The 16,458-nt window shown below is 38.5% G+C and overlaps 1 protein-coding gene across 1 annotated transcript in view; it reads right to left on the bottom strand.

Annotated features, from left to right (window-relative positions):
* emc2 (ER membrane protein complex subunit 2) overlaps window positions 1-16,458 on the bottom strand; it is a 36,480-nt gene that overhangs the window by 6,573 nt on the left and 13,449 nt on the right. Inside the window, exons 6-10 of the mRNA XM_057835003.1 lie at window positions 12,646-12,731; window positions 6,722-6,781; window positions 2,371-2,452; window positions 2,075-2,185; window positions 387-491 (exon numbers count right to left, since the gene is read on the bottom strand). Of these exons, the coding sequence (XP_057690986.1) occupies window positions 387-491; window positions 2,075-2,185; window positions 2,371-2,452; window positions 6,722-6,781; window positions 12,646-12,731 (444 nt within the window). The remainder of the gene's footprint in view (window positions 1-386; window positions 492-2,074; window positions 2,186-2,370; window positions 2,453-6,721; window positions 6,782-12,645; window positions 12,732-16,458) is intronic.

Raw genomic sequence — 16,458 nt, 5'->3', positions numbered from 1 at the left:
TCCAAACATACTTGGCAAACCGAATAAAATGTGTTCATCTGCAATCACTTACTTAGAAGGATATTTCTCTCGACTTGCTCGAACTGCTCAATTGAAAATAACATTGAAGTCAAAACTGACATCAGAGGATGTAGTTAAATGCCCACACTTTGCTAAATACAAAAGAGCTGCATCTACTGATAACATGGATTTGTAAAGGCTGATGCATTCAGTACACATATCCCTTGAAAGCAAAGAGCCAACAACAAACAACTTAAAATGTGCAGTTAGTAGGAATCCTGTAACAAAAAAACATTTCCAGGACAAGACATCAGAACTGAAAACATCTCAAAAGGATATGTATCAATAATAGTGCAAATACTGCATATGATGTTGATGTCACTGACCTTATAAGCTCTATTTATTTGATTGGCAGCCCAGGCAGCATACTTCATGTTGTCCTTTTTGACCTTGGCACTAACCTTTGGGCTGGCAGCTATGTGACTTGCAGACTAAAAGAGTGGGGAAAGGAGACAAGGGATGCGGTGTTGTATCTTAACATGGTCAATAAACAGAAGTGTGACAGAATGTTTTTCAATTTGTTCCATTTACCCCATTTATCAGAGTAGCAGAATGAGGGAGTAAAAACTAAAACCATAAATATAAATACGGGGACCCTTTGTTGAGATGGGCATAATTGTCAACGCAAGTTTAAATGTTTCATATGCACAACATCAGTTCATAAGGACCGAATTCTCCAGCACAAATCTTCATGGAAATGAAATAACTATGTGCAAAATCTCTTGCCACAAAATTCTTTGTACTAGGCAACATGTGAATCATGATCTCTGCACGACCTAATGGCTCCCCTCCAACCCACAAAAGCAATGTCTATCCCATGTTCCTGCCATCATTTCTACACATCACAACAAGACGGCTTCCCCAGTCTGCAGTTTAAAACTGACCCAAACCGAATTCTAAAATGGTGACCACATACCAATCTACATGGCATTGTTTCCCCATGTTTTTTTTTTTTTTTCAACTTAACTGAAACCACAATTTAGATTATGTCAACCCAGACAGGCTATCCCTGCATGACAAAGAGCACTATTATGGTGGGGAATCCCCACACGTGTTGTAAATAACTTAGCCGCAGACCAACTGCGGTCAAAGCTACCAGTGTGTCTGCGAAATTGTCAAAGTTGGTGCAACCTGGTAAAGGTTCCATGCACTTCCAAAACTTTCTTGCACCTGTCAAGATCCGGACCAGCAGAACTAGGTGATGAAACACACTCAAACAGGACTGCAGATGATGAAGTACAAATCTCACCTGAAATATCACCTGAAGTACTCAGTTAAGACTCAACTGTTGCCGGATGACTTGTCAGGAAATCATAAAAAGGTCTGGTTTGTCTCAAGGCAAATATAAATGTTAAAGGAAGCGAATGTCTCCATTTAGCCCAACTCTGTTCCTCATATTTGTTGCTCAGCCTTCTGAGGAGTTTCTGAAGTATGCCGTTTTAAATTGTTTGGATTATATGAAGAATGCCAGTGCTCCACATGGAAAACAGAAGGGCTTTCTGTGTTAGAACTGCTTCCCCTATGCACCTTTAATTCCAAGCACCCTTCTCGTTTGTGTTCTTATGTCAGGTCTCACTTTCAGATGATGCATTTGCTATAGCAAACAACGTCCAGTTTAAACGAATGAAATTATGTGTGCGCTAGCACTACTATCAATGTGGCACCTGGAAGAATCGTTTTTCCAGAAATTCCTGCGCTCACTTTCAGCCCAGGACTACATTATTTATTTAAGTCATCATCATAAAAAAAAAAACTTTCCGACAAGGGGGTATTATTACTTAAAGAGCTCCAGTGAGGATGACTTTCCAATGCTTGAGTTCACCATCTGAGTCAGCAATAAGATGGCCTGTCTGACAGCTCCTTCTTCCCCACTAAAAAGGAATACACTTGATGTATTGACTTGCACGGTACTTGACACACCTATTGGCCCGCCTGAACACTTACAAACCAACGGGCAAAAAAATGTCCCATCTAGTTTTCTATCCCTTTTCTACACATGTGAGACACTACTCACCATATACAGCCCAAACAACGCTCTCATGTTTCTGTTGTTCAGCCTAAGAGCCTGGGCAAAATACTTTCTAGACAACTCCAGGTTTTCCAAGCCTCCCTGGGTGTACTTGACCTGTGAAGAATGAAACAATATCTTATATGCAATAAGCTTTGCATAGTGGTAGTATGTACAAATAATGGCAGTATGACACACAGTAAATATATTTTAAGTGTGTTTTTTTCTTGGTTGGGAGGGAAGCTATATTTAAAGAAGGTTAATGAGTATTTCGCTCTATTCTTAACCAGACTGTTACGTACCTCAGCATATTGCTCACAATATAAGTGATTGTGGGGATTAGTCATCATCAGCTCCTCAAGGCAAAATGCAGCTTTTCCATAGCTGTGAAACAAGATAAAAGAGTCAGGCAACAGGCTCCTGCACTGTCCAGATGCTTTAAGTTCTTTTACGGTCTAAAAAAGTGGTGTGATTCCTAATGCCGTGTTTACAGGACTTGCCTAAGCTAACCACCGAAGGCACACAATGTCGTAAAACCTGTGTCCTGTGCACAGAGCAGCAGTCTAGACAAAGTTTTGAGATGCAACCTCTTAAATAGTCAGAAATTGAAGTACAGTCTGTACGTTCTTTCAACAATTGTGCTAGCATTTGCTATATACTATTGTGGCAAAAGTATTTGCTCACTTGCCTTGACTCACTTATGAACTTAAGTGGCATCCCATTTCTAATCTACAGGCATTAGGATGGGAAGACATCATACAATTTAGCTACTACAACAACTTCAACTATTCTGGGAAGGCTTTCCACAATGTTTTGGACTGTTTATGTGAATTGTTTTCAGAAGCAAATCATGATGATCGGTGATATGCCGATCCCCCCCCAAAAAAAGGACATATTTTGTCTGTCTATCGCTTTTATATCCCCAGAGGTTCCCTCTTAATCTCACACTCTTGCCAGAGCAAGCATGGGAGGTGGGCACTTCTATCGATGTCAATTTGGGTAGAACCCCCCCCAAAAAAACTCTTTATTATTCAATTTAAAAAATTGCTTTAATCAAAATATATGTTTTAAATAAAGAAAAACTCAATTCAATAAAAATAAAAAGAACTCAATTCAATAAAAAAAAATACAAAACTTCCAAAAAACTGAAAGCAAAAATAAAGTTGAGATAAAAAAAAAAATTACATTTGAAAACTTTTTCTTTGATTCAAAATGTTTTCTCTGATAGACGCAAATGCAAAATTAAAACTAACCTCCCCAGAGAAACAAAAGAGATTCAAGAGTTTTCGTTTATTCCCCGGAATAAGCGGAAGATAATGGATGGATGGATGGAAAATATTTGTTTTCATTTGAAATATTTTTTTTATTGAAGTGAAAAAAGTTTTAATGCTATATTTTTGATTGAATCATTTTCACACAAATATTGCACTTCCCGAATTGGTTAGATATGTTTGAGTGACAAGTGTGTACCCCAACAGGATTGTGCTAAAAGCAATTGTTAGGGTGCCCTAATGGCAAGCTGATAACATTACCCGATGGGTAGCTATTATTTTGCTTTTCTTATTTTAGGGCCATATAATAGCTATTTGATTATCCCTCTCATGGGATCTCTTCACTCTCCACTGATAAGCAGCAGAAAGTAGGTTCTGTTAACTCTGAGACTGACAAGCACAGGGATGGCCTCTTTCATTCTCTGGGAAACTACCCAACTTCTGCCGTCAAGGATTGCAAACGGTCCCGTTTTGGTCGCTAGTGGATATAATACTTCCATGAGGGATTTCCATATTTAAATAATAATAATATCGTCCTGTACACTCTCAAAATAAAAGCAACTACAACAAATAGTACACTGTTGGGATAATTCAAAACATGAAAATAAGATGAAGTTGTTCTGTGCGCTGTAGATACCAGAAGTCATCATAGCACCTAGAATTCAGATTCACTGCAGATGACATATGGATGGATTCAAAAATTGCTTTTTCCGGGGGAGAAAAAGCAATGGCAAGATGGCATCATTGACTGACTTAAAAGTTTAATTCAAAGTTCGTTAGCTGTCTACCTATCTATTGGGTAGGCATTGGTGATTTTAAGATTCAGATAGTGGAACCCCAAAATATTTTAGTGATCAGCTATGACATATTTAGTGAATTATATGTGGTGGAAATGCAGGCGGACTATATTTTACAAATTCAATACATTAAATCTGGTACAAATGCAGCATTACTATTGTTTTGGCGTGATAGCGAAAAATCCCACAAAGAGTCCATTCAGTTCATTTAGTTTATTCCAATCCTACTGAGGCAAATTGAAAAACTAAAGATATTGTTTATTAAAATACAAAATACTGTACACTTCACATTCCTCCACTACAGATTTGTGGTATGGTATGGTTGTTGTATCGTACATGGTTATGTAAAATTCAGTGTGTAAGGACTTGGTGTTTGGAGTCGGATGACACAGGTTTGAATCCCACTATGAAAGAAGTGTCCCAAAAAAAAAAAAAAAATCCATAGTCGAGAATCTTTTTATAAGGCATTATTTCTGACGACTAAACTAATGTGGAACTGCAATTGCAACTATTTCACTCGCAATCTTTCCTTGGTTGAATGGTTCTATGTGTGGTAAGCAGCACAAAGTATACATTGGCGTGGGAGTTGAATTTTTATTTTAGCGACACCAATGAGTCTAATAAATTAAAATAATAAATCGTAATAAATGACAAAACATTATTGAGAACCTATAATTATGTATGCTCATGCTTTACATTATAGTGTGAAAAAAAGTTATACAATATACCGCCCAGCTTTAATTGCCCAAACAGTTATTAAAAGCCAGCAATAGCAACTGGCTGAAAGATTAACAGCATAGGAGGGAAAGGATGGTGGGGACAGAAAATGAAAGAAATAAACAGAGGGAGGGGGTTGCACAAGAAAAGGAGATCAGAGGGCTCAGAAAGTTGGGAGCTGCTTACAATTACCACTTCCTCTTCATAAATACTTTCAGATGTGAGCATGTAGTGGGCCTGGCTTGCAACAGGGTCTGTTCCATTAGCCCCAACAAGAACTTTGTAACACAGCCAGACTCTTACCTCTTCACTTCTTTCCAAGAAATCGCATCCTAACATCACTACGCATATTTCCATGGCTGCTCAGAAGCTCATGCAATATTAGTTTTTGAGCAAGTCTGTGGCTACAGTATTTGAGATACTACATAGTGTACAATTATTCTTGAGGTTTATTTTCCATTTTCACTCATTTAGGATATGTATTCAGATGGTGAGGGACATCTTCAATGGAAAAAAATATAGCGGTTTCCAAAACTATAAAATTATGAAAATACTGTTTAATTAGGGCTGAACGATATTGGGAAAAAACATTGCGACTTTTGATGGGTTTGCGATATATATTGAAATATTAAAACTAGAAACATTTTCACCAGATGACTGGAATAGCTCTGTTTGGGAAGACTTTGGTTGACTCACCATGTTTTGCATCGGTGTATTGCAATCAGTATTTTATAAGATTTTTGTCCTCTGTGTTTCCCCTTTGTTTTTCGTCATTTATCCTTGTATCCTTAATATTTTTTTTATTATATAGTCTTTAAGCAATTTAACATATTCATTATAAAAACGTTATCTTGGTTTCTTTTATATTTTAATGTTGCATTATAAATTTAAGGTGCTTCAAATTACTTTTATACTGTTTAATCCAGGCTAATGGGGTTCATCTGTGAATGATGAAGACTGCTGTAAATAAAAGGGATACAGAAAGCCATGTCTCGGCACACTTGCTGCTTTTATGAATCAAACCAAAAGTTGACGTGTTCAAAAAAATAATAATCACACATCCTGTGATTGTGCTTGTGCTCCATACGCTGCCAAATTGTGATTTGGGGAACGCCTTCACAATTCAATTTCATGTTTTAATGACCTAAAGGGGCACGCTGAGACAAGGTGAAAAGCATTAACCCACCTGGCTGTTCGGCGTGACCAATTATAGTAGTGTTTGGCCATTTTGGGATGAAAATACACCTTCAGATTTCAAGACAACACGTGTCGTTCTTGTAGCTGGGTTTTCGGCCACGCGGGACAAGAGAGTCGAGGTGAAATTCTGCTTATTTAAAGAAACTTAATTCTGATATATTTTATTGGCCAAAATGGGGGATGCTGAGGTGGGGTGACAAAAGTGAACATCCTTCTGCATTGTCTTCATATCAGAGCAACTAATACAACATTGAGCCAGATCATGTGTGCACCTGTCTTGTGTTACTTTGATAGAAATAGCCAAACGCTGTCAAATGACTAGAAACAAAACACCATCATTTCTCTCTAATAAAAATACATTAAAAGGAGAATTACGGTTTTGGGACTGTTGTTGCGTTTTCCTGTTATACGGACCCATAACTCTAAAACCACGGGACGTACTTTTCTGTGGAGTGTTACAGACTTAATACTTGGACATTTTAAATAAAATACAATTAAAATATCTGGTCTAAAGGCTTATACTATCTTCATTGTACTACAGTAAGGTGTGGCAATGCCACCACACGTAAGGCTGCGGTTTAAAAGAATTTTATGTTTTTTTTATGCTTCCCCATGAAATCCATGGCATTTGTGCACATCTATTTTTTTCAGCAAAATGCAAAAGTACTTACTCATGTTCATTTATGTAGAGTTCTGACAACTCATGCCACGCTTCCTGGTCCCCAACAAACCTGCACAAAAATAGTGACCACTGAAACATTCAAATACGAGACAAAATCCAACCGTGGCAGATTTTGTAATATCTGCAAATCAAAAGGTCAAAAGGACTTCTGATGCGCCCTGCCACTGGGTTTTCTTGTGTCAAAAGGCCTTTACACCGACTAAGTGCTTCATCCATTCACCTTCCTCAAATAAAGGTGTTTAGCGGTAACAGCCAAAACACCTGATGACCTACTACTGATGTGTAAAAATTTCAGTATTAAATGTGTTTAATTACACTGCTGGCCAAAAGGATTGGCACCCCTGCAATTCTGTCAGATAATGCTCCATTTCTTCCAGAAAATGATTGCAATTACAAATGCTGGTAGTAATATGTTCATTTATTTTCCTTGCAATGGAAAAACACAAAAGAGAATGGAAAAATAATCATTATCATATTACACAAAACTCCTAAAATGGGCTGGACAAAAGTATTGGGACCCTTTGAAAAACCAAGTGACGCTGCTCTAATTTGTGTAATTAACAGCACCTGTTACTTACCTGTGGTACATAACAGGTGGTGGCAATAACTAAATTACACTTGCAGCCAGTTAAAATATATTAAAGTTGACTCAACCTCTGTCCTTGTGAATACCACATTTAGCATGGAGAAAAAGACCAAAGAACTATCTGAGGACTTGAGAAGTAAATTGTGAGGAAGCATGGGCAATCTCAAGGCTACAAGTCCATCTCCAAACACCTGAATGTTCCTGTGTTTACCGCGCGCAGTGTCATCAATAAGTGTAAAGCCCATAGCACTGTGGCTAACCTCCCTAGATGTGGACGGAAAAGAAAAATTGACAAGAGATTTCAACGAAAGATTGTGAGGATGGGCGGCACGGTGGCTGAGTGGTTAGCACGTCTGCCTCACAGTTCTAAGATCAAGGGTTCAATCCCGGGCTCCTGCGTGGGTTTCCTCCGGGAACTCCGGTTTCCTCCCACATCCCAAAAACATGCATGGTAGGCTGATTGAACACTCTAAATTGTCCGTAGGTATGAGTGTGTGCGTGAATGGTTGTATGTCTCCTTGTGCCCTGCAATTGGCTGGCAACCAGTTCAGGGTGTCCCCTGAACTGTTAGCTGGGATGGACTCCAGCACCTCCGCGACCCTCGTGAGGAAAAAGCGGCATGGAAAATGAATGAATGAATGAATGAATTGTGAGGATGGTGGATAAAGAACCTCGACTAACATCCAAACAAGTTCAAACTGTCCTGCAGTCCGAGGGTACAACAGTGTCAACCATAGTCTGGCATGAAAATGGGTCAGGGGTTAGAAAGGTGAGAAGGGTGTGGAGGAAATATATTCCAGCACACTGTATTGTACACCCCAACAAAATATTGAGCTCTGTCGACCCACACTGTGTTTCAGCAGGGCCATGCAGAGACCGGTGGAGGGGTGGGTGCTCGTAGATCAAAAGGGGCACATGAACAAGTATTTAATACACCTTAAAACAACATAACTTCAATTTTAACCAGCTTTAGATAATAATTGGCTGCGACTGTGACATACTTTAATGGGGAGGGGGCAACAGTGAATAGAAATCAAAACTGTCATCAACACTTTCTGGCTGTGACTCAGTCAGTCTGCCTCTTTTCTTCCTTCAACCTCTGCATCAAAACTTCCTTCCTCAACTTGTTCATCTGAGAACAAACCACATCAGATGGTCACTGAGCCACCAACAGCACAGTTTTCTTAAAACTATTATTTCATTATTATCCATACTTAACAACTCTAGCACCTAATGATTAATAAAGCAATGACATAAAAATCTTATAGAAAAATAACATTGTAATTGTGTTTATAATTGGATTTAATACCCGACTATCCTTGCAAACTTGTTCTTACCAGGTCTGCTATTCACCCAGTTGATGAGGTATCCACTGCCTTTCGCAGCCTCATCTAACTCCTTTTTTTATCCCTCAATCTCCCTTCCCTACGACGCATGTCTATGTAATGAAATATAAATATTTTTTTTAAAAAAACAGACTCCCCGGTGGCTTTTAGTTTTAAAGCTTTCTTAATTTCTTTCTCACTCAATAACGATGGAGTTAGATTTGTGTTTTTATTATTCAATCAAAAAACAAAGTTACTTCTATCAAAAACAAAGTTGCTTCAATCAAAATACAGTATATACTTTTAATCCCAAAAAGTAGCTTCAATAAAAAAAAAAAATGTTTTTGATTGCAATAATAAATTTGAGACAAAAAAAGCATTTGAAAACTATTTTTCTTGATTGAAACAAATTTTTCCATTTAATGTTTTGCATTTGGGCCACATTTTGGCTAGGACATTTGTGTCTTTATTATTCAATCAAATAAGTTGCTTCAAACAAAAAAATATATATAAAAAGAAAAACTTTGCACATGTGCCAATCACCGTTTACCAAAGCCTGAGAGGGTTTGAGTAGACTCACTATGAAGCTTTTAATAAAGCCAAGCATTTTCTAACTACTTTATTCTTGTTTAAAAATAATTCGGTGGGGCAGTAACATGTTTAAAACTTATCATAATTCTTACATTTTGAAGTTCTTGAAAACCATTTATAAATGATACTTAGGTGAAAAAAGTGAAAAAACATGTCTTATATATATGTATCTTTTTTCCAATGTAAAATCTGAATAAATGCATTGAACACGCACAAAAAAATGGGGGGGGGGGGGGGGGGGCTACTTCGCGGTTTTCACTTATTGCGGCGGGTTCTGGTCCCCATTAACCGCGAAAAACGAGGGATCCCTGTATTTCTGAAAAGCTTTAAGAAGCAGGACTCATTCCCACCACTCGTCGGGCCGCTGTTGTGCTGACACCGGCCGTCAGCTCAAATCCAAGCCGAAAATAACGCGTCTCCGGCGGACGACGGGAGCGATGTGAGGCGCCCCCTCCATCCGAGAGAATGCCGCTTAATTTGACTCAACAGTGTGTTTCTTCGTTTATATTACCTCTAAATACACAAGCTTGACGCCAATTTAATGGGAGCTATTTTTTTTCATGGGAGATTTGGCTAGCTCTGGCAGTGTTCAATGCAAGCTGCAACGAATGGCAGTAACTTTTTTATATCGCAAAACGTGAAAACGATTGAACCCATTACTCACCAAATTCAGTCTGCTGGCAAATACAGGCAAGTGTGTATGCTGCGCTCTGGTCTGCCCCGATGTGGATAAGGCCTGCTTTTTGTTTTCGCAGCTTTGCAATGCAACCGAAGGCTCTCCGAGCACTCCATGTACACGCGTAAGGAGTGCGCGCGTTTGGAATAATGGAACGCAGCTTGGGCCGATGATTGGTTCTCGTCAGCGAAGCATCTAGAAGGATTTGATGACTGTGTTCTTAAGTGCTCAGTTTACGTACTAAGTTAATCACATGATGATAATAATAATTATTAAATAAAACCTCCCGACCCCCCCCCCCTCCTCCCAAAAAGAATTTCTCCTCGGATCTACGCAATTCACGTAGGTCGCCCTTTTTTACTTCAAAACGGCGAATTTCGCCGAAAGGTGAGAGATTTTCATGCCTGCATACTATCCGTCGCCGTCTGAATGAAAACGGACTCTATGGTGCGATACCTAGGAAGACCCCACGTCTGACCCAGAGACATAAAAAAGCCAGTCTGGAGTTTGCCAAAACTTACCTGAGAAAGCCAAAAACGTTTTGGAAGAATGTTCTCTGGTCAGATGAGACAAAAGTAGAGCTTTTTGGGAAAAGGCATCAACATAGAGTTCACGGAGGGAAAAAAACAAGGCCTTCAAAGAAAACAACACGGTCCCCATTAGGGATGGGAATTGATAGGATTTTTACGATTCCGATTCCACTATTGATATTGCTTAACGATTCAATTCTTTATCGATTCTCTTATCGATTCTAATTTGGGGAAAAAGAAGAACAAACGTTTTGATTGGCATCGAGTTTAATTAGAAGTCACAACCTTACAAACTCACAACGAGGTCAAAAGAGGCCCAAAGCCTCAATATTAACTGTGGAATAAGTGGCAAATGCACAAGAATGTGTAACATTTTACTGAAACATTTTTCTAATAGAAATAAAGAATATGAAAATGAATGAATGAATATTGGCATATTGGTCGTTGTTCTGCCGTTGGCAATATGTGTTAAAGTAGGGGTCCCCAAACTTTTTCCTGTGAGGGCCACATAACTTTTAACTGATGAGGGGCCGGGGTCAGTTTGAACAGAACACAGAAAAAGTGTGACGATTGCAGGAGTGCCGAAATGTAAAAAATGATTGCTTTTCAGAAAGCCGCAGTCAAATAACCCTTTCTGGATCCTTTACAGAACAAAAGTAAATAAAATAAAAATAATAATATTATATAATAATAATAAGAAATAACAATAACACTATTAATCAAATAGATAATAACCAAATAACCCTCTTTGAGTTCTTCACAGAAAAAGGCCAGAAAATTAACACTATGAAGAAAAAAAAAAAAAAAAAAAAAAACAATTAAAAATGCTCTCTGGTATTGTTCAGGGGCTGGACCAAATGTGGGGGCGGGCCGTATCCGGCCCGCGGGCCGTAGTTTGGAGACCCCTGTTAAAGTGTATTACTTACCAGTATATTGAAATGCATTAGTTTTTATGGCGCTTTCATGCTCAAGTGGGGGCGCCCTTGCGCTTCCTCGCGCGAAGAAGAACGCGTTAATTGAAGAAGAGCGCACTTACACGCGAAGAAGAAATGCCGCATCCAAGCGAGTGAGCGAGTTAGTGAGAGAGGGGAAACACTGCTACGAGCCTATGTTCTTTTTTAATGTTTGTAAAATATCTACAGAGGCAACGCTTGTATGTATCGTCTTTTGTGTTGTCGTTGTGTGCTTCCACTCGCGATCGGACACTTAAATCCAGTTGTGTAGTAGTTTGAACGATGTGCTAATGCTAGCGAACGCATGCTAACCGTTTAGCTGTATTAGCAGCTAATCATCGCTGATTTACGTTGATGCAAACCTGTTTGTTATTGGGGACGAAATTGACTAGTTTCATTTCTATTTTTAGTTTCACTCTTCAAGTGATGGTTGAATAAAGTCAGCAAATTATACCAACGTCTTCTGTATCCTCATTTGGGAGTTTAGCTAGCTATATAGCCAGAACTGAGCCTTAGTGTGAGGAGAGTACAGTCTTATTCCCTCCCGATGCAGTTATCTCCAACTTCCCTCCCGATGCAGTTATCTCCACCGTGTGCATGGCATTATGAAGTCTGAAGACTACCAAAAAATTTGCGGCATAATGTAGGGCCCAGTGTGAGAAAGCTGTGTCTCCCACAGAGGTCATGGGTCTTCCAGCAGGACAATGACCCGAAACACACTTAAAAAAGCACTAGAAAATGGTTTGAGAGAAAGCACTAGAGACTTCTAAAGTGGCCAACAATGAGTCCAGACCTGAATCTCATAGAACACCTATGGAGAGATCTGAAAATGCCACTCTTCAAATCTCAGAGACCTGGAGCAGTTGGCCAAAGAAGACTGGTCTAAAATTCCAGCAGAACATTGTAAGAAACTCATTGATGGATACCGGAAGCGGTTGTTTGCAATTATTTTGTCTAAGGTTGTGCTACCAAGTATTAGGCTGAGGGTGCCAATACTTTTGTCCGGCCCATTTTTGGAGTTTTGTGTAAAATGATAATGATTTGATTTTTTTCCCCATTCTCTTTTGTGTTTTTTCATTGCAAGCAAAATAAAGAATTAGTTTGAATTAACAGTATTGGCAATTACAGCTAGCACATTTTTTAAAAATTTCAATTAAATTAGGGGGTTTCAATTACGAAGAGAAATTTGCTAATCACAGCCTGGCTGATTCCCTATAGCTAGTTAATTTGATAGGAAGCTGAAGGGACTTACTGCTCTAAGTACTCATTGAGTTCTCTGATAGCTTCAGGGCTCTTTCCCTGGGCCTTCAATATAGAGATCTTGCGTTTCCGTGCAGCCTGAAGAGAAGAAAATAAACAGTATTTAGATCACAGTGTTTCTTTGCACAGGGGCCTTAACATTTCTTAATTGACTCCAACTTATCAAATTCGATCAATTGGTGCATTACAACAACAGCCATGAAGAGAAATGGAAAAGCCACAAACAACAGATTAATATTGTAAAGTGCATTTACGCCAATTATGGAGTTTTTACATTAAGAAGCCAAGACATTAGGGGAGATAGTGGCAATGTTTAATAAATGAGCTCACAGGCAATGACGAAGTGGTGAGTCATGACAGAACCATTTGGGGAAAATGGCACAATGGCCAAAACCCAAATGCAAGCCTTCCTGCTGGCACATGCTGCATCTAGGACTTTTGTCCAATTTACACGCGCTGAAAAATGCCTCACACTTTGTTTTGATGCTTAATTGACCTAGTAGGATGAGACCTTAACATATCACAATTATAAATGATCACTTCCAATGTTATGACTTTTCCCCTGCTTTACCCACCCCATCCCATGGTCCTGAGTGAAAAACTTAAGAAGCTGCTGTTCCATTCAAAGTGCACTGCCCTGCCACAGCTTACTTTATTTATGGATATCCACTTGATTGAGTGGAGCTTCCTCTGCTTCCCTCATTGCCAAAACCATTGGTAGCAATGTACGAGTTATGTCATGGGGGCTATAAATTTTGGCTTTCTTCTAACATGCTATCAAAAGGAATCCACTTATTAAGCAGGGATGTGGATCTTCAAGGGCACGGCAGTCCACACCAGATTTGGTCTCAACTGATTGTATAACACAACAACCTATCACCATGGTAGGAACTTTTGTTTTTGTACGAACATAAAAGGTTTAACATTCAGACAGTACATTTTTTAAAAGGATCCTTGTTGTGATGCACCACAAACAAATAAATTGATTATTAATCATTTAATGGTTTGGTGAGGTTACGTTCAATACGCACAATAATTGATATTTACATGGAAAGGAAGTGATATTTATTGGTGACGGGCTAAAATTCTGAGGATTTGGACAATTTTAAGCAATGAAAATAGTTATCAATTAATATGCTAAATAGATTCTTTATCAATTAATACATGCATCTGTAGTTTCAGAAACACGTAATTTTTGCCGGATGCTCTTTTTAAGTAGAAGTGTGTTTACCTATGCACATAAGGATTTTGCCAGGTTGTTGCTGTCAAAACCTGATAAAAGGCAATGGAATGCATAAGGTATTTTTTTTTGCTTTTTTTTAATTGGATACTGTCGTGGTAAAAAAAAAAAAAAAAACGAGCATTTTTGTTGATTCAACAATTTTGGTTAATGGGTACCACATCTACTCCACAGCCTGTAATTACAACAGCTCACTTTCCAATCTCTGCTTTGTATGCTGGCATGCTTTGCAAGTCTTCTTTGTGGTCACCAATTTTCCGTCATTTCTCAGGCCCATCCCCGGCTCACTCCTGAACCTGCAGGAGACTTTGCTAATGATAGTCTTGCACCAAGATAGTTGGCTAAATAATGAATCTGTGCAGCACTCTCCATCACTACTCCAAGTCACCAAAGAAAAGGGTGTTAGAAGAAGTCTTTCTTTAACACCTCACAATCAGAGGACCAATCAAAAAGCAGTCTGTGCTCATTAGCAGAGATGGGTAGTAACACATAACATTAACTTCAGTACCTTTTTTAGAAAAATGTACTTCTAAGAGTAGTTTTACTATGCCATACCTTTTAATAGCGTACCGCACGAATGCCATTTTTAGACTGTGACGTCGCATCGTAAAGCAGAAGTAAGCGGAAGTGGGACATTATAGACCCGCCCTCGCATAGAAACAATGTTATTTCTGCCAGTTTTCTCCGGTAATCTTTTGCTTTTTTGGAACTTGTAGAAACGACTCTAACCATTACGACATATGAAGGAATTTTTTTTTTTCATACGTTTCATGAAACCAAAAACTCTGAGGAAAAAATTAGAAGAATTTATCAACTTGCGCGGACATTTTAACGGCAACTAGGTGAAGACATTCACATTTCATATGCAGTAAACATTTTGTTGGGTTGGCATGCTCTTTCAGAGGACAAAGAGGTAAGCCATTTTGATATTTTTAACTTATTTTTTAGCGTGGCGTTGTACCGTGCTGCTTCTGTCTGACAATGAACGACCTGAAAAGAATTAAAATGGTATCTGACTTCCACAGTTACATTTTCTGTTGTAAAAATAAATAAATAAACAATAGTAAGGGGGAAGTAAAAATAAATTATAGAATAAAGATTTGTTATTAATGAAAAAATTAAGTGTTCGTTGATCTTTCAACGAGTAGCATTTGCGATTGCTACACAAAAATATCAATGTAAATTGCCCAAAAGAACGGTCACAGACGTAAGACAACCAGGATATAATATATAAAATAGAAAGGGCATGTGGTGGTAAAGGATAGATTGTTGAAACAGGAGAATGTCACTGTCAGTCGCTTAAGAAAAAGGTTTCGATAAAAAACGTAAAGCTTTGCTTAGAAGCCATCTCTTTAATTGAACATTTTTATGTTCTTCCACATCTTTACCAGTGAATATGGCACCAGCGACATAATTTTCGGACAAAATTGCTAGGTTTAGCTCTGTAAACATCTCCTTCGTACACGATTTCCATTCATTTCCTATAGGGGACAAACGGTAGCGTGTCCTCCCCTTAGCAACACTATCTAACGTCATGAATATCTATGAGCAGAAGTGATGTGCGTGTGGTGCACATGAGCAGATTTGTGACGAAGGAAAGCTACTCTTACTCCGCTACTTTGGGCTACACTAGATCCATTACATTTTTCCTTTGTTTGTGCCAGACATGCCAACAGTCGCGCTACCAGTTTCTCCAATGAGATTTCGCAACAATAATGCCATGAATCCCTTCCACCAATCAGAAATAACAATACAATCACATGATCACACACAAGCTTGCAGTCAGACGTTCTATGAATACACCAGCCTGTTCAATCATGCGCCGTCTTTAAAGTGCTGTAAATTTAATTATTTTTATTTTTTTTACCAGAAAGTGCAGATTCTACGGATTTCCACTTTAGACAGAACAACATGAAGTACAGTTGAAGTAGTATGTAGACAAAGTTAAAACTGCAAAATCCAACCAGAGGAACCCACGGAATCTCCAAAAATAGATTCAGCACGAGATAGATGAGGCTCCGAGACTTTCTCCGTTCTGCGTTTGTTCTTATAACTTCGTTGATGTTCCGTGGACAAAATTCTAACAATCTGTGCAGCCTGTGTTGAGATGAGGTGTAGATTGATACGCCGGGCACTTGAGTGACCAAAATGAGGCAAATATACAAATAATATTACAGTTGCCGAATGCAGAAGGGCTGACACGGATTTTGTTGTGACAAGGAAATACTACAAGGTATTTTTCATCTGGTTAGATTATAGTTATGGTATTATGAGCTCATCACACATGTACATACTGTATAAATAAATAGTATGTCAATTTTATCTAATTGCAGATATTGATTTCATATTGATTGCAATAAAACTTTTGGACAACATGATTCCATTCCTTGATTTATTTAATACGATTGATGCATGTGTAAAACAGGTCAATAAATCACAATTTATTGAATTATAAGAAAAATATTAAGGTGGAGCATGAGTCCATCATCAAAGTAGAATGCACGTAGTCTCGATATACACTATGTCCATCAACGTACAATAAGTATTGTTGTGAGGCACATCAAG

Source organism: Corythoichthys intestinalis, chromosome 4, assembly GCF_030265065.1.
Source record: "Corythoichthys intestinalis isolate RoL2023-P3 chromosome 4, ASM3026506v1, whole genome shotgun sequence".
Classification (NCBI taxonomy): Eukaryota; Metazoa; Chordata; class Actinopteri; order Syngnathiformes; family Syngnathidae; genus Corythoichthys; species Corythoichthys intestinalis.
Note: the sequence above shows the minus strand (reverse complement) of the source record. Positions and strands in the feature narration are given on the sequence as shown.